Raw genomic sequence first — 19,502 nt, 5'->3', positions numbered from 1 at the left:
TTGCTTCTAATGCTAGGTCGCTTCATTGTGTTCTTAGTTTAATACACTAGGTCTACAGTCAAATTAAAATGGGGATTTGGCCACTGATTTCCCATGGGAATAGCCATCATGAAGGAATTTAAAAATCCACATCCTCAATCTTCCCTTTAGTTTAGATGGTGGACTCATTTACATGAATGTGATTATTTTGTAATAAAGATAAACGTATATATTTTCATGAGTGTTAAGTTTTTGTCCAAACACAAATTTTCAAATTACTACTGTATCAATGTGAGCATTTTAAATACACACACACACACACACGTGGACGCAGCATTCATTTCTATTTTAATACAGTTAAAGACTATTATACTAGAAAGTTAACTTTCCTCTTCCATTTAAGCAGAGAGTTTCTAAGATTTAATAAGTTCCTGGTGAAGAAAACCTGAGCCAGAAATTTTCAATCTTGCAATTTACTGCATTCCTTGTTATTACATCTCATCAGTGTTGACTTCTGGAATCTAGCTGGGGAAAAATTGTTTAAAAGCATCAAAGTGCTGCAAGGAAATATGTAGGAAAGGGTTGATTTTATTCCCCTTTACCATATGCTGCTTCAGGTATAAAAAATAGACACCATCCACCTCCATTTTATAAGCAAATAGTCAATCTTGGTGCTACACATGCAGTTGCCTGTATATCTTGTTTATCCCAAAGACTCCAGAGCCATAACAAGACCTTCCAATTTAACTAAATTTCATTTTACCAGATTCAAGTCATTCAACATTATTCTGACAGCATGCTGTTTTAAGTGTATTCTTGCGTACCGGAGGCACTAAATCTGTTTTCAAACTTCTTGATCCAAATAAATCTATATTTCATTTAACATTGTTACATTTGACAAATGCCCAAGGGAGAAAAACATCGTTTGCTTTTAAATTAATCCCATAATAGTGTTGTAATAAGGCGCTTTAACATGCAGAAAGATTTGATTGAAGTAATCTCTAAACTGCTGCAATGAAAATTTCAATCTAAATTTATAGAGAGCTGAAGAACTGTATGATATAACATCTGCTTGCAATGTATTGTGTAGATTAGAACTGATGTAATCAGGTTTGCCCCTCATAGAAGGCTAGTCTCTCAAATTCAACACAGGTAGGTAGAACTTGTTCAATCATAAGATCTCAATCTTCAAGGAAAATTTCTGTTTCGATGTTCTTTTTCTTGACATCCGATTATAAGAGGATGAATGGCTTGTAACAACTGGAGTAATTACATGCCTTCTGCTAGTTCATCATTCCAGGAGCTTGGAGAAAACAGAGGCATAACCATTTTAAAGCTCCTTCTGAATTGGTAGCATACTGCCACCAGCATTTCACAGCAATTTGCCACATGTCAGTTTTAAGGATTACTGGAACACATCAACTAAATCTGCACTATTTCTCCGGCAACAGGCGAACTGGCAGATGCCATACATTGTGATGGATTCAGGGACTACTTGCTGGTCTTGTTTTGAGAGACAAAAAACCTGGAAATTAATATTGTGTATGCTGTTTTTAATTCATCTTATGTACAACTTAACTTTAAATTTCTTATGACACCAGCATTACAGAAAGCCTCTTGAATTCTGGGCTTACCCTAATGGATAATGAAATGATTCATCATGAAGGCATGTTTGAGAAAATTTTCTCTTTCAAACATTAATGAGGAACAAATGGAACAGACTAGAGATGGCAATTCACATAGTGAGTAGAGTTTTCTACTCACTTTACACAATAGAGGCTTTTTTAAAGCTTTCAGTAATAGAATTATGATTAAAACAACCACAAATCTCTAGACTGCAAAATCATTTTCAGATCTGGGTGGGAAAGAGGCTCCTTCCCTGTACAGAATCTTTATAAAAAGTTATAAACTAAATGGACAAGTATGCCTGAATGCCTATGAGACTGTCAGAAAGACAATCAGAGGAAGCATTGGATGAAACCGACTTTAGCCCATGACATCTGTGCCCATGATACATGGTTTCATTAAAATGCCGTTAAGAATTTGTTTTCTCTGCAAGAGATTAATGCTATTCACAAGCAGGTAATATATTTTATTATACAAAATACAGCCAACAGCTGCTTACATAATTAGCCACATTTCTTTTTAGAAAATGCCACATTTTGATCTGTAAACTCTCAGTATGTGTATTGAATTATAAATGGTTTTTCGGGCTAGGTGTCATAGTCTAGCTTTTTTACCTAGTGAACCTAAATCAATCTTGAAGGGGGGGCTAACTATCAACACACTAAAACTAAGGGCACAATCCTAACCAGGTTTACTGAGAAGTAAGTCCTATTTTGTTCAATGGGGCTTACTCTCAGGAAGGTGTGGTTAGGATTGCAGCCTAAGTTGAACACTAAAAATTAAAAACGAAAACTCAACCTAAAAAGCTAAAACTAAAAACTAAAGACTGAAAACCAAGCTAAAAACTCTAAGAAACTAAAAACCAAAACCACACTTAAAGCTAAACACGAAGGATTAAAACTTAAAATCAAATAAAGGCTAAAAACTAAAAAGACTAGACACTAAAAGAACAGAAGATTTACTAAAAATGGGAGTATTTTTGTAACCTACATATTAGTATCAATTAAGTTTTTTCTCAATTGCTCGGAGAAACTAAAAAACAATGGCCTGCACCATTTATAACCCACAAAGACCAATTAGCAAGAGAAGTCTGTTTCAATAATGCAGAGTTAAAAAGCATTACACTGCAGTTTGTCTATACATCTTACCTTCAGATTCCATGAAAGAACAGTTGTAACCTGGTAGTTTAAAAACATGCTGTAACTAAAGTCTATATGATCCATCTCCGCACACAATTTCATGTAACTCCCACAAAGATTAAGTTAAATTGGAATACAAGAGTACCAGTACAATTTTTAAAGAGCTAAACTCATGTTAACACCACAAGAATGTGCCAGAAGTAGGAAACAAAGGGTGTCTGCTAAGTGAGTAAGAAGAACCTTTAAGACATTTCTGCTCAACGCTGCATATACACAGCAGGGACAAAGTGTGTACATCTCTGGCTGGTCAAAAATGGGTTAACTGATGGTTCTCTTACATTTTAGAAAGGGGGTATCAACACCTTTTCCAATGCCTGTTTTCTGATTATTCCCTTGTGCCTTAGTTGTGAGCTCCTTCAGATAGGCCTTTTTCTTTTACTATGCAAACCATTTTGTGGGTTATTGAAAAATGGTAAGTATTCAATGAAAAAATACTTTCTTAGGAAAACCCAGCTAAATTATAATGCAAGTATACAGCAAATGTATGGTTTAAACCTTCAGTATAGCCAGTCTGACACAGTAGTCTTAGCCATCACACAGCTTACAGAGAATATAGATGAGAGCTGGAAGCAGTGAAAGAGACAAAATGGAGAAAAAGACTAGAAAGAGCAAAAATGAGTACAAAAAAAGGACAATAATTCTACTAGCGAAGTCTAGCACTTGAAGACACAAGGGCAATGGAAAAGAGTGAATCTTGTCCAATTAGCAGATGAGATCTTTGTTTATATAATCAAACATGCAACTGAATCCTAGGTGAAGCATAATGAAGAGGAAAGATTCATGCTAAACAAAAATACGGTTATACCCAAAGATGTTTTTGGCAAGATCTGAATAAAAAAATTGACAGCTGGATACACAATACACCAGTGGTTCTCACACATTTAGCACCGGGACTACTTTTTAGAATGAGAATCTGTCAGGACCCACCAGAAATGATATCATGACCAGAAGTGACATCATCAAGCAGGAATATTTATAACAATCCTAGGCTACAATCTTATCCACACTTACCCAGGAATAAGTCCCATTGACTATAAGGGTTAAAAGAATATACATAGTAGCCTGTTCAAAGTACAAATCTGTAACATTTCCCCAAATGCAGTCACATAATATGGTAGCATCAAGTCTAATATGTTAAAAATACTGACATGAATGGGAATCCACCTGAAATTGGCTGGTGACCCACCTAGTGGGTCCCAACCCACAGTTTGAGAAAAATAGCAATACACTATTTAAGGCAACATTCTCAAATGCAGTGTAGCAAAGATTCAGTATAGCAAAGATTCCATATACACTGATTCTTTAATCCAGAGCAAGAAGCTAGCTCGGAGCATTATATCTCTTTGCTTATGGCAGACCACAATACTTTCATTCAGGATAGCCAGGGAAACTAAACTATTACTCTTGCAGTGAGTGAACTATCACTATACTTGACGCAACAGTCACAGACTGTACCTCTTTCATCTTTGTTCATCCGAGTTCTTTGATCCCACCTTTCTCCCCCTTTTCTCCATCCTTCTGTGTTTAGATCCCCGCCTACTGAGGATTTAATTTTATGCGTCTGATCAAGTGGACTACAGTCGACAACAGTTTATGCTGAAATGCATTGGTTTTGCAGCAAAAGACTAACAGTGCTACCTCCTGGAAGTTTTTAAAACTCAGTATCAGATGACAAATTGTTAGCTTTTAGGCATGACTGATAAAATATGCAGTGGGAATAATCAAGTTCGAGGATACTTAAATCTCAGGAAAGCTTCCAACCAGAGGCTTATCCCACACCATGTAACCAGACCCATGCTCTTCTATCAGTACGTATTTACATAAAGATAAGTTACGTTACATAATGTAACTTGCCTGGGTGAGAAATGAAAGGTACAGAACCAAAGGGATCTTCAGGAGGATGGTTCTGTGGAGCAGAATGTGGCTCCACATTCTTATCTGAGGATGTGCTCCTCTCCACGAGCCTATCTGCAAAAGTAAAATGAAACAAAAAAAATAAAAAGTAAAATAAAAATGGCAGCTTTATGCCAATTAAAGATATACTTAAGACCCTTCCAAAACCTGCTCTTGCAAGCAAGTTCAAGAGCACAATATATCAGAATTTCTCCAAGAAGCAACGCTTAAACAAAAGAGTTGCAGAACTACACATCTTCCATTAGTTTCAGTGCACCATGTACACAGGACTGTATCCTAAAGACTCATGGTAGGCTATTTCAACAAGTCTATAAAACCAGAAAAATAAATCCTCAACATTTCCCCATAACCCAGTGAGTCACTCAGGCCAAGCTGCAAGGTCTAACATCACATTCAGGAACTGGCCAGGTCTAAATCAAGTGCAAATATGGAGCGGCCAGGAGGTATACGCTTCTACACGTTCTGGTATCATGACAATTTTTTAAAAATCCAGTTTGGCTTCGCTCTGCAGCTTTTTATGTCTCGTTGCTGTACAGCAAACTGCCAAGTAAGCTGATCTGAATAAATTAATTTAGTTTCCAGGGAAAAAATCAAGACATTCTAAACTAGTTCACAATTTTATGAATTTTTAAAAACAGTTTCTCAATAAATTGGTTCTCTGGCACCAATGGGTTTTGTCGCTTTCAGCATCCACATAGTCTGCGGTTTTTTCTCTTGGTTCTAACAGCATCACACAGCTTTTGCAGTTCAGTCATGTATGAGACACATACAAGAGTTTGTGTTTTCCTAAAGCAGCTTTCAGGCCTCGGCACACAAATTTTCAGAAATCTCTTCAGAAAATTAGTAAATTAAAAGAAAGTTAAGTGCATTAGAATTCTAAACACTTGAAATCTTAAGTTCTGGACAAAAAAAGCTATTTAATTCTGTTTTCAACTGCCAATAAACCAAAATACAAATCCTTAGTGTTTTAAATCTCAAAATACAAGACAACTTTTCAACAAGATCAGTTTTCCTATCTGTACATGCAAAGTACATTTGCACACAGAAAGCTAACTAGTCCAGTATAGAAATACATACAACCTGTTTTTCAGTAAAATGCTGAATATTCACAGAATCAATAGCTTGTAGTGATGAATGAAGACAACAAAATGTTAATATCTTTAATACATATTGTAAGACACAATACATGTTCTGTTAAGTGCAAACCTTTTAAACACAGTGAGTGAAAAATTTCTTATGAAAGGTTTTACATAATTTGACAGCTAAACCATGTTTCTGGAAAAGCAAAATCATGCCTAACTATTTCCTTAGTTTCTTTCATTTCTTGTTGAAGAAAGTTAAAACATATGCAATAAATCAATATTCAATAATACAGGAAAGTTCATCTTGTACATACAAATGAAACTCCAGAAGGGCAACTGAGATTGCCATTTTAAAAGTACAGAGTGCAGCTTACATAGAGGGATGATCAGAACATTTAGTCAGCTTGTTTACTGGAATAAATGTTATACACTGCCAATTATACAAAAAATAATTTTGCCTTGGTAAACACTGAGGCTTTTAAAAAGGTTTGTTTTTATAGAGCCACACACAACAAAACCCAGAAGACAAAAAAAAATTGTTTCGGTTGATCTGCTTCAACAGATAGGGAGAATGTACCAACACAAAAGTTATGTAGTATACATTTCATGGCTAGAACCATGGACGATTTATTCAGATTATTATAAGCCCAAAATGTGATGAATAATTTCTTCCACAATTTATTCAGTCAATGCATTTCTCAAATTGCAATGCATATACCCAGTTTTTTTTCTTCCACACACATTGAAAGGGATAAAACAAAAGCAGCAAGAGAAAAACCAAGATTTTTCTAATTTACTGACATAGAAATTACTTGCCTTGCTTCTATAAGTTACTGCTATTTCAGGGGTGCAATAACATTTAGTTCACTTTGAATGTTACTGAATAGTTACAAATGTTGACATAGTTCTACCAACACAATTTTTAAATATTATTCAGTTTATAGATCTGAAAGGTAATACAATGATTACCAATGCAGCATACAAAATGATACTATCATTCATATCTAGGGGCAGAATCTGTTAGAATGTTGGGAATCAAATTACAAGTCAGGAGGCAACAGTATTTCTTCAGAAATACGTTTAAACTCAGAGCAAAAAATTATTAATTGCTAATACTGGGTTTTTAATGCATGCTATTCATCTAACAGCTCCAACATGCCCTCCAAGCTCCATACATGAAGATACTTCACATTTCATAAGAAAATTCTAACAAGTGATTTACATACCCCTGGGCTCAGAGTCATTTCTCCCATCACAGAACAGAAATAGACCAAAATTAGATCAGGGCCACTGTGTTTCAAAAACCTAAAGAACCACTTGAAGGTAACTTAACAGAAAGCATGCTGAAATTACATAGTAAACATACACTATAAAAATAAAACAAAATCTTTATATTCCATCCCACACTCCCTGAGGTTTTCAACAACTGACCAAGCAAAGCACTCTCTTTGGTTTCCTTGTTCTTTTGAAGAGGGGTTTTAGATTCCCTTTTTGTCTAACAGATATTAAACTCGTAAGAGAAAAGTATGGAGTTTACTACAGAAATTGATTTCTTGATTAAGATTCCTCACACTAACTCCTTACAGTACTGAAACAGCCTCTAAAAGTTTCATTTAAGTATTGTCAACTACTACCTATTTATTGAAGTTGTCAAATATAACATAGTAAAAAGTGAAGACTATTTTATAAATTTGTTCACTTTGATCCAAGAACACTCAGTTCCATGAAAGACAGTCAGATCCCCTATAACTCTCCTGTTTAGCACAGTATTCACTTGTTAAAAATATACTGAAAAACCAGATGTCAAGTTGCATCAGGATGCTAAGTGAGATGGTTAGCCATAAGAGTGGGTATCTCTTTAAACCAACAATTCATAGCAATTGTTCATATTTAACAGACTTGACTACAGCCAGTTCATCTCAGAATACAACTTTGGAGGATCTTCATTTAAGTTTTAACGTGCCCACTAAGACTTGACTTTTTCAAGACTATGGCTCATAGAATGGCTGTTTTCATAACTGCGTAAGCTTCTAGCAGTAAAACAGATGAATAACTTTTTGTATTTTTGGCACTTCCTTTTATGTTGACACGCCTAATACATGACCTAGCAGGAAAATGTATGAACTGTGCATCAAATAGCTAGAATAAGTGAACTATTTTATAACAAGCAAATAGTCATACAAAACAGTGTTATTTTCAATATTAACACATCAGAAATGTGTCAAGAGTTTAATCTGCTTCAAGAATAATATTGATGGGGTACTGGGCAGCAGATGTGTTTTTTTTTTGGGGGGGGGGGTGGAGTTTAGAATCTGCATTCAGCCATACAAGCTTAATCTTCAGTTGACTTCTATAAAAATTATGTATGAAATAAAGTGGAAGAATGAACAAGTGATTACAAGTAAACACACTGGCTTTTTGACTTGAAGAGAGTTTATTCAACTATTGTTGTGTCAGAACAATAAAGCAGCCCTTACATGTAGCCACTCAAAGACATTACAAAACATTAACATAATGTACTAGGTCATTTTCCCCTCTTTCAGGCATTTTCAAAAGGCATCCCAGACCCATAGAATCTTCTGTTCTGGTGTGTAAGGGAACATAGCTGCAAAGGGAAGCAATGCTAGCAGGCATTCTGAAGTGTTGCACACCCTGATTTTTTTTGGGGGGGTGCACTCAAGAAAAATAAGTATTCAAGATAGGTCTGTGACATTTTCTGTGATGTTACAAATGCTAGACAATGAATTTCTATTGCACATAGTTTTAACAGAAGGATGAGTGAGATAGCAGGCCTAGTTCTGCCCTCAAATGCTCAGAAAGAATTTTCTGTACAATAGACTGTGTGACCCTCGAACAGAACAGTCTTTGGCACTGCTGGTTTTACCTAAAGAGCTCTCATTTATTGTGAAGTGAAATAAGCCTTCAAGCGTCCCTTACTTGATCTCAGAAGGTCAAACTCCCTGTCCAGCAGCTCCTCCTCTGTTAGTTTGGAGAAATTGTCTTCTCCAAAAGGGTTCCAGCCAGACATATCAGGGGGGTTACTCATGTTCTGTTTTGGGTAGCTGGGAATGGATTCTGCATCAGAGGCACCTGACCTGTAAAAATTGATAAAGAAAGTGAATTACTGTTACACGAACACTATCAAAATGTATTAAATGATACAGAACATGCTCACAGTGAATTAAAATCATTCATTTATGGAATTATGAGAATATAAGCTTTTCATTCTACAATGATCAATCAAGGTGATCTGAGGAATCGGAGTGCCATTCTAGGAATCAAATGGGAGCACCGCCACATAACATGCCTATGCAGCTGTTGCTAAGATGAACAGAATATGCTTGCCTATTTGCAGTGAATGGGGTGTCCAGAGCTGCACCAACATGAGCTGGAAACGATTTAGAATGAGACATTAAGGCTGGTGAGAACTCCTGAGGAGAGGCAAGAAATTCAGGAGAATGTTTAGGCGGCGGTGGCTGCTTCACAAGTGCCTGTTGCTGTAGAAGGGCCTGTTGGTACTGCTGCATCTCAAAGAAGAAAAACAATGAAGTCAACCTTACAAGAGTTGTGGCCAGTTCAATGAACTACTCAACTTCACCCCTAACAGACGCTGGATCTTTCCTGAACAACCATCTCAGAATTCAGACAGTGAGGTAACACCACTGCACAGCTGCACCACTGACACCACAAAAGGGAGTACAAATTACTCATTAATATTCATTAAGACTCTTACAGCTAATTTCAGTTAAATAAAACATTTAATTGCATGTTGTACCAAACATGAAATATGGTATTTAATGAAATCTATTTACACTGGATTGGATTCAAAATATCTTGTCCAAAAGAAGGCATTTAAACTTACACAGGAACAGGAGACAAACTAGACCAATCTTCCACTGTTTTAGTAAGTACCTATGTAAAATTTTTGATTTAAGCATTTTTCATGAAGTGAACCATCAGTTCAGTCTGCATTTTGTTTTGTAGATGCGGATCATTTTATAGACCAATTATCAGTATGAGAATAGCATAGGACAACATAGGAAAGGCATAAAAGATCAACTCTTTCAACCTGAGATCTTCTAGACAGCCAACATGTTTGCCCACTCTGTTATCACTATATTTACAATGCACTGCAAGTTATTTCTCTTTATTTGCTCTAGCGTGTACTGTTCTCATTTTTTAAGATGCATTAAATGACTAATTATCGTTCCCGATCAGTGTAGTCATCCTTACCACAAAATATCCAATTTAGTGGTGGTACTTACCACGGGAGGGTACTGTGATGGGGGAGGTTGCTGACGATACACAGACTGCATCAAAAGCTGCTGCTGGATCATGTGCTGCTGCACTGCTTGTTGATACTGCATTTAGAAAAACAGATCTTGTAAATCATAAATGCCATCTACCTCAGAGAAATTACACTCAAAGAGATGTTCTGATTTTTAGCGACATTATAAAGAAGAAGACAGAAGACTGCATAAAAATCAGAATCTACAACCATCTCCTTAGTTTACTAGCCATATATCATCTGTCTCCCATCAGTCCCTACTCCAGAACACACACACGCAAGCACCACTTAAGATGCCCAGTCATCATGTGTGGACAACAGCCAAAAGATATGCTTTATCACCAGCAGGAACTTGGAAAAAAGGAATGCCTCTCAGCAGAGTGCCTTTCCACTGAGCAAGTTCACCTTACTTCGCCTTCACAAAAGTTAGCAGAGGTTTATAAAAAGGACCGATGATGTTGCTCTCTCAGAGGAGTAGCTGCATCTCTTTCTGAAAACATCTTTCTAATAGAAAGCATATCATACATAAGTAGAAAACACATTCACTTCCCTGAAAAGAGTCCTGGTCCTTCCCTCCCTGATGCTTCAAAATTCCATCTAGCAGCTCATAAATAAAACAGCCCTCCCTAAACTTCCCCCAACTCTCTTCCCCACCACAAAATAAAGCCACCCCAGGTTTTGGTGTAAACTTCTCTTTTTCAACAGCATGTCCACTGGAGTCATCGCTGCATGGAACTAGCTGATATATCATTAGATACTAGTCATATTTTGCAGCTACATTGCATTCACAACTTAATTATCTAGTAATCAGTCATAATTCCAAGAACTTTCTTGCTTTGTTGATAGCAAGTGCTTGTTATTATCTGTAAATGTATGACTTTGAGAAATTTTGTCATACTAGTTGATAATCCATTTATAGTATTTTAGGGAACAAGGTTACCTCAACCTATTTCTACGTTGCATAAGTTTACAGATGGGGCAAAATTTAAAAACTGTATACCTAAAATACACTAGTACCTGCTGCATATATGCGTCCTGAAGCAAATGCTGCTGCTGCTGCTGCTGGTGTAAGTGATGCAACTGCTGTAGTCTCCAGTCACCTTGCTGTAGTTGTTGTAGGACTCTATTTTGCTGTGGGGTCTGATTAGCTCCCTGGGACAATACACTTCCTTCAGTATTTCCAGGCTTTGAGGCTCCTAAGGTATTTTCAAAGCATCTCTATTTCAGAGTTTTCAGCACAAAGCTTAATAAATCACTTCTTTAACTCTTCTTTTCCAGGAGACGTATAAAAACAACAAACATTTACCAAGTGCTGCATTTCTCTATACAGACACATTTGTAAGACTTTCTTTCAGTTAAGCGAAGCAATCCTCTCCCCCAGTTCTGAAGATCTGTTTCTGGGAGTGGAAACCAAGACTCAACTGGTTAACTTTCTTGGTGGTAAAAGATGAACAAGTAATGCTCTCAACACTTTGTGCTAAGTGCTACAAAGAGACTAACAAAATGGTAGCATGAAAGAATCGAATATATAAGACTCTTCTCTACCATTATCATTCAATAATTATAAAAAATGAAATGCAAGTTGTGTATATACTATAGAAATAGTTACACTATGTAAAACGAGTACACTACACTACCTGTAGTTTATCTGATCAAGAGTTGTTTCTTTTTAATGTTGCATGTGTATCAATCAAAAAATGTTCATTTTTGAGTGTGAACATGCTCAACTCTTCTCATCCTGTTAAAGTTTTTAAAAGCTTTAAAAAAGTTTTAAAGTTTATGAACCCTTCTTATAGTTTCCTGAGGTTTTTTTATTCTCATGCACCTACAGCTGTCAAGACCATCAAAGAGATGTACTCCATAATTTTAACATAAAATAGAAATACTTTATTTTATTCAAATGAAAGCAGAGCAGCTTTATCAGGTTTGACTATTGTTTGAGCCTGTACCTTTCTGTCCATTGCTAAAATCACCCAGGACTGGCACTTTGACTGGTGTTGCAGAGCTCTGAATTGTTAGCACACTAGCAGTGGCAGTGCTTGTATTGGCCTTTGGTCTTTGTCGTGGAGCGATTGAGGTTTCTGTTGGTCCAATGGCATCAGTTATCCTAAAATGGAAGAGACATGAGATAGCACTTGGAAAAAGGGTAAGCAGTTAATAAGCACATCTTGTAGGAATGCTATCTGTAAAACCCGCCTGTTAACGTCTTTATGTACTGGCCAGAAGTTGTATATTCAATGTTACTTATTTCATATTCTATACTCAAGACAACCACAAGAGGGGGCTGTGCAACATTTTTCTATGCAAGCAGAAATCTGTTTGATATTGGTGGGGTGAGATAAGAACCAGGAGATCCATGGTTGGCGATAGTGAAACCTTAATTTACCAACGAACAGAGGGAGGAAGGGACATCCATAAATGCTGACAGTCTATTAAATCCAAATTCATTTATGTCAATTAAGTCACATTCACAAATGTATTCAAGAATTTGATGAAGTAGAAAATGTCTGTTTCAAAACCTATTAAATTTACGTCCATTGAATTCAAGGTTCACAGTATAGCAAGTGTTTCCAAAGTGTGTGTCATAATGCCTTAGGGCAGGGGTGTCAAACATAAGGCCCGGGGGCCGGATGTGGCCCGCAGAAGCTTTTTATATGGCCCTCAGGCTTTCAGCTGCTATGTAGTGCTGAGGTGTTATGGCTGAAAGGGTAGCCCACATGAAAATTGGGCTCTCCCATATCTTGTATGATCAAGATTAGTATATTTTTTTCTTTTGTCATTTGCAGCTAATGAGTTCCTAAGTGAGAAAAAAAGTGTTTTTTTGCTTTGTTTAATGACATCACTTCTTGCCTAATGACATCACTTCCAACCCTCAGTAGGCATCATAAATGCTATGTAGCCCTCCCTATGAAATGAGTTTGACACCCCTGCCTTAGGGCATCATGCCACACTCACAGGGGCACTATGGGATGTCTCTGGTGCAGAGACACATCCAGGGCTTTTAGTGCCCAGGGCAATACTGTGACATCATGACGCCACACACTGTCATGATGTCATTAGGGTGCACATGCTCCAACCACTTCCCTACTCAGGAAGCAGTTGGAGAGTGAGGGTGCACCCAGCAGTCGGTCAGGCAATTTTGTCCAACTGGCTCCTGTGACAATGCGTGCGCTCCAATTGTACTCACCTAGCTTTTATCTGGCTTTTCTTAGCAGCAGCCTCACTCGCTGTTAAGGGTTCAGGAAGAGTTGAAGGAAGAGGAGAACTCTTGAGAAAATAAATGAACAGAATTTAACAGTTTTGAAAAAAAAATGACATTGACAGTAAACAATTTCACAAATCCTAAATATTTGGCATATGAAAAATTATGTAGGTTTCATGGAGTGATTGTTTATGGGAAACAGTATCACTCTGTTCAGAGGCAAAAAGGAGCATTTTATTCCAGAATAAAGAAGACTGCAGCCAAGCAAAGTATTGGGGAGATCATTTTAGTTTCTATAAGATTTTTTGAAAAAGTATTTGGTATGTCAAGCCATGATCTTGAGAAGGCTTTCAAGCATGACTTAGGGTTTAAATGTACTTGCAATAGATCCCCTATATCTTTTGAAATTTTCTTTAAGTTTCAACAATGGCTTAATGTGTGATGAAACTGTGCACATCTGTTGGTAGAGGACAAATTTGGGTTGACTGGATGGTTTTTTAAGAAGTCTGTTAAAAGCCCTACTGCACTTTCAGTTACATCACAAAATTCTCTAGACTGGAAAACTACTACAGTAGCCAAACACTACCATGTTTTTGAATTCTCCATAATATATTAAGTCATGTTAATAAATTTGAACATAATAACTAACAACTGACTTGCTTTCTGGAAGAAAAGCAGAGCAAGTAAATGACCAGACCATGACAATTTTCATTTTTCATTGCATTTTATATGGTCAGACTATTCATACAAATTCACTTGATAATCTTCAATGGAAAAATGGAGGTGATATTCTAAGTTTTAACAAGCTAATTATCAATACAAAGGTTACCTAAAGCTACAAGATCAGTTTAAGTCTACTTTAAAAATGAATTCTCATTAATTCTCATTTAAAAATACCAAGTTCATTGCCGTTCCTTTTCAACTATACTGAAAATATATAAAGTAGATACAAATCTACTTACATTAATGTTTGATATCGGACAGTCCTTTTTGGCAAGTTTAAAGGCAAAGAAAGATACTTGAAAGATATCAGGCCGCCGTTCTTGGTCTGGTTCAAGCATGTACCCTGTTTGATTACAGAAGATTAAAGTTACAGATTAAAGAAAGCTATAGTCTTGACAATAAGAAACTAATGATTTACAAACTGGTTTTGTTGTTTATACTCAAAGTAGTTTTTGTTATTCCTATAAGGTAATAATCGACAATCCCTGCAACCAGGGTTGGGGGAGGAATATGTAAGAATAGGGACAACTGGATTCAGTTTTTACAAGTTGTACAGGTTTACACTCCTGAAGTTTTTCTGGATCCATCCATTGAGTTGCAGCAACAGCCAGGGAGGTTCTGTATCAATTTCACTTGGCAAAACAAAAAATAAAAAAGCAGCCCCCCCTTTTCCCCCAAAGCAGGCCCATCTATCATTTCCACTTCCATAACTTTAATGCTAGACCACTATAACAAGCTAAGTGGACTATTCTTTAAGAATGATCAGAAGCTTGAGATGGCAATGGAAAGCAGAAGCTTACTTCTTGATTAAGATAGGCAAGTCATCAGAAACTTAATGCATTAGTATTCCAGGCACTTCGACTGGCTTCCCATTATATTCTAGATAAAATTTTGCATTGTCTTAAAACAAATTGAACCCCCACCCCACACACACACCCTCTACAGATCTCCTCCTCCATGCTGTATAATAATCATTGCAAGAACAACTTAATTCCATTTGAAATGCAATGCATGAATGTATTTTTGGCAACTGCACCACAGTTGAGTCAGTGTCTCCTCCAGAGACTTTCCACAATCAAAGCCAAAGTATCATCCTAATTGCTGAAAAACCTCATTTATGCTGGCTCAGAAATAAGACCTAAAAATTTAATATTCTATTATGTATTTTGGGAGGTGGGGTCATCACTTTTATCTCTTGCAATGAGGCAATGTAAGCATTTCACAGAAAAGTCAGTTTGAAAATTGTCCCAGGTACTTACTTATCAAACAATGTATTCCATGCGAGTAACGGGAATTGTCTGGAATAGTAAAACTTCCATCACAAATGGCAACCTGACTCTCACCAAAGGGAAGTGCGAAGAAACAAAGTTTATATAGTAGGCAGCCAAGGGCCTATGAAGCAAAACATATTATTAGGAGAAACACCAACAGCAAGACTGTACAAGCAATATTTGACCTTAGCCACTTGAGTGTTAACATTATGACAATCTGATACAATTATCACTGGTTTCAAGTTGATTAAGAAAAGTTTCAAATAGCGCAATCCTATACTCAGAAGTAAGCCCCGCTGTATTAAATGGGATATACAGTAGATACTCGACTATAAGGCAAAAAATTTCTTCCCTGAAACCAAGTCTGAATCATTGGCCCGCCTTAACTCCAGGGCAGACAAGCAGAGAGGGTGGGGGGGGGAGGCGAGTGAGCCACCTAGCCAATCGCTATTGTGGGAGGGAGGGAGGGAGGGAGGGAGGGAGCGAACCCTGGGATGAGAAAGTGAACTTTGGAGAGGAAGTGCTGTGCAGGCTGGAGCTGCAGCGGAGCACTCACAGCTGCCTGCGACCACGCTCCACGTGCTACTTCAGGTTGTTGCCTAGCTGCAGGAGCTCGATGCGCTGGGCTGGGCAGGGCAGGGGCATCTGCCACAGCAGCCATCAGCAGCCCCCCCCCCTCGCTCAGCACCAGCGCCCACGGAGGCATCGCTGGAGCAGCAGGACATGCAGGAGAAAACGAGCTGGTGTGTGCGTGCGTGTGCGGCAGGGGGGTGTCTGAGCGAGAGAGAAGCAGTCATTTGAAAGGGCTGAGTCGATCTCCCCTTTCCTTCTTGTTCCCCCTTCCCCCCTTTCCTCCCTTGTATATAAACTTCCCCCCTTTCCCCCCCTTGTATATAAACTTCAAGCACTCCTTGGAAAGCCCAACTTGCTAACCCCCTTCCCATCTCCCCACAGATGAATCTGGACAGGGTGGGGGAAGGGGGGAGAGTGATCTTTTAAAAAAAAAATAGAAGAGAGGCAGCCTGCAGAAGGCTGTACCTTTGTTTCTCAAGCCACTGAAAGGGTTAAGCCCATCTCCTTTTTCCTTCTTGTTTTTGCCCCCTCCCCCCTTATTGAATCCAAACTCTAAACTCGCTGTTGCAAAGTTGAGGCTTGCTAATCATTCACCGCTGATGAAGTTGTACTGGGGGGGGGAGGAAGAGTTAACTTTTATAAAAGGAAAATTGTGTGTGTGTGTGTGTGTGTGTGTGTGTGTGTGTGTGTGTGTGTGTGAGAGAGAGAGAGAGAGAGAGAGAGAGAGAGAGAGAGAGAGAGAGAGAGAGTTAGCACTTAAAACAGTTAATGCTATAATCCTATCCTCACTTTCAGGGGAGTAAGCCCCATTGACTATTAAGGGACTTGCTTCTGAGTAGGCATGCCTAGGATTGGGCTCCCAGTCTATTCCCTCTTCTTGTTTTCCTCTCCACCTCCCCCCTCACTCTATACAGTCACACTTCAGTCTCTCCCTTGCAAAGCTTTTTGCAAACCTCCTTGCTAACTTCATTTCCCCCTATCCTCACCAATGAAGTTGGACGGGAGGGGAAAAGTCCCTGCATGTGTGTATATGGGGGGGGAGGGGGAGAGCATCTATGAAAGAGAGAGAAAAGCAATCTCTGTATGTGTGCGTCCTTTTCACTGGAAGGGTGCATCTTAATAATATATCTGAATTAATTGTAGAATATATTATTTAATTTTTATTTCATTGTATGGGACATGCCAAAAATTTATGGGTCCCAGGTGCCAAATGACCTTCGCATGCCACTGAGTCAGACACCCCCCTAAGTTTAACCCCTGACTTATCCGAGGGTTACAGAAAATTCCATGATTTGTGGCTCAAAACCTGCCCTCAACTTATCTGTGAGATCAACTTCTACTCAAGTGTCTGCGGTACTCTCAGGAAAGTATGTTCAGGATTGCAGACAATGTTATTAAATAAATGTCGCCCACAAAACCAATAACATTTCCTTTTTCATCCTGATCCTCTCATTTAGAATATTTACAGTGATGCTGCTGAACCTTCAACACGAGTAGTTCTACACAATGTTATGAAGAGATCTCATCAAAATTAGTAATAATTCATTACAAAAACTTTTCTAATAAGGACCTTTTCCTTCTACTACTCATTGGCACACAGATTTTATCAAGATGGCAATTTGCTTAACTTTTTGCACTACAAATATAGTCGAATTATTAGTAAAGAGCTATTATCAGCATGTTTCCTTGGACAATAAGGCCTGGGGCCCTAAGCCTCAGGATGGGATCATGCTGCACCCACATATGGTAGTTGTCTGATGGGGTATCTGACAGGCTCTGGTCCTATGTGAGGGGAGAGCTGAAGAGCATTCCTGGGTAGCCCACAGGCAGGCCCACAATGGCACAAAATGTTTAGGAGCAAAGCCAAAAGGCATTCAGCTGTGCTGACTGCTTTTTTGGAGGAACTCCTTTGCCAGGGTCTCTCCTCAGCTACAAAAGAGGTATGTTTTGCTGTTTCCTGCTTGATGGAGTAGAGGTGGTGTTGAGGACAAGGCCTGCAAGCCTAGGCTGCTCTGTGCAGCATCAATGGCCTCTCTCAACACAGATGTGAGGGGAGAGAGAACAGCTGGATCGAAGTGGGCCGAATACATCCCCATTTCTTTGCCTTTTCCCAGGGCTTGCTTCTAGAACCACTCAGACCATTTTGGCAGAAACTAAACAAAAACTCCTGCTGCTAAACACTCAAGCTCAGCTGGATTTAAGTAAGGACCCTGTTGCTTGCTACATAAGCAAGGGAACAAAAAGAAGCCCCTTCCCTTGGCGCTCTTTGGATCATGTGGTCCTGCCTGTTACCAAGAGGAGAAGTTTTCCACATGCAAAGACTGAGCAACCCTGGAACCACTGAAGATCCATTGTTTCTCAATACATGAACAAGCCTTGGTCAGGTATGTTCCTTCCTCGTTCCTTCCTCCCTCTACTCTTTCATATGGGCAACAGACAAACTTACTTTCTGGTGACACAAGCTAGAGTTTTATATTATGTATGAACTCGGGGAAACTGCTAGCTACTTCAAACTCAAGAGAAAACAGACCAGGCTCAGACAATGGATCAAATCAAAGAGTTATGCATGCACACATAATCTGCAACCCACTCACAACTAAAAGTTGCAAAATGTGTTGATCATTAAGGCAGCAAAAAGAAAAGCCATTAACTAAAACCATCATGAATGATAGGGTAATCTGACTGATGATACTGCTGGAAAGACACCTGCCTAAAGGCCTATAAGATCTCTGGGAAGCATGAGACAATAGTGTTATAGTCACTAAGAGGTTAATTACAAGCTTCCCTGCAAGTGCATCTTCCATGCTCCAGCACCTAGTACAACTGATCCACCATCTTTTGAGAAAAGAACCATTGCACTAGAGCTAAAAGATGGCAGTGCCAGCAACTTCTATCCCCCTCAGCGGGCAAGGTCCTTGTGCCTGATAACATTCTGCATAACACCAATAGCTTGTAAGAGTGTGTAGGGAGATGGAAGAAAAAGTACAAAAATACAGGTACAGGTTTGTGAAAGTCCCCTCTCAAACACAAAAAAGTTTATAAGCAAGATAGTAAATAAGAAAACTTGCAAAATGATCTGTTTAACAATGTTTGACTCAACAAATAAATATTCAAATATAGCAAAAATTTCATTTTTATGAAATATGCCTTTAAGAATTATCAGTATTTTACTTCACACATACAATAGTAGTTTAGTCATTACTTCTCTTCTGTTACACAATTTTTCTTACCCAGATATCTGCCTTGGTTGTAATAGCTTTTCCTCCATAAAGGTTGATCATTTCAGGAGCTCTATATGATAATGTTGTATATCTAGGAATAAATTGTTCAATTTAATCTTAACACATAAATGACTAACAAAAAACTAAGCACAAAATAAATTTATGTAGCACATCTGATCTGGAAGATCTGTTGGTGCAGCATACTGCACTTTAATCTTGTTTAACCTCAAAATGTGAAAAATACAGACCTTAGAGAGCAACTGAAAAACTAGGTTTTTCTACCTACTTGCCTCATTATTCAATTCTTTAGCATTTTAAGCATCATATTCTTATTCATATTTTTCAACATCTCATGCTGATCTTTGCAGCCTTGAGTGTTAGCTTTTCTCTTTCTCTCCTTGAAAAATGTGAAAAAACAGCAATG

The 19,502-nt window shown here is 38.1% G+C and overlaps 1 protein-coding gene across 3 annotated transcripts in view; it reads right to left on the bottom strand.

Annotated features, from left to right (window-relative positions):
• Positions 1-19,502, bottom strand: part of BMP2K (BMP2 inducible kinase) — a 52,925-nt gene that overhangs the window by 8,327 nt on the left and 25,096 nt on the right. The window contains exons 6-15 of one of the 3 annotated variants that reach the window (XM_066631937.1): positions 19,088-19,169; positions 15,273-15,405; positions 14,253-14,356; positions 13,276-13,355; positions 12,038-12,195; positions 11,106-11,284; positions 10,066-10,161; positions 9,146-9,327; positions 8,738-8,895; positions 4,659-4,772 (exon numbers count right to left, since the gene is read on the bottom strand). In XM_066631937.1, coding sequence (XP_066488034.1) covers positions 4,659-4,772; positions 8,738-8,895; positions 9,146-9,327; positions 10,066-10,161; positions 11,106-11,284; positions 12,038-12,195; positions 13,276-13,355; positions 14,253-14,356; positions 15,273-15,405; positions 19,088-19,169 — 1,286 coding nt within the window. The remainder of the gene's footprint in view (positions 1-4,658; positions 4,773-8,737; positions 8,896-9,145; positions 9,328-10,065; positions 10,162-11,105; positions 11,285-12,037; positions 12,196-13,275; positions 13,356-14,252; positions 14,357-15,272; positions 15,406-19,087; positions 19,170-19,502) is intronic. The other 2 variants (XM_066631938.1, XM_066631939.1) reach the window with 2 other exon arrangements.

The sequence above is a fragment of the Tiliqua scincoides genome, chromosome 6 (assembly GCF_035046505.1).
Source record: "Tiliqua scincoides isolate rTilSci1 chromosome 6, rTilSci1.hap2, whole genome shotgun sequence".
In the NCBI taxonomy this organism is placed as follows: Eukaryota; Metazoa; Chordata; class Lepidosauria; order Squamata; family Scincidae; genus Tiliqua; species Tiliqua scincoides.
This window is presented reverse-complemented; position numbering and strand designations above follow the sequence as displayed.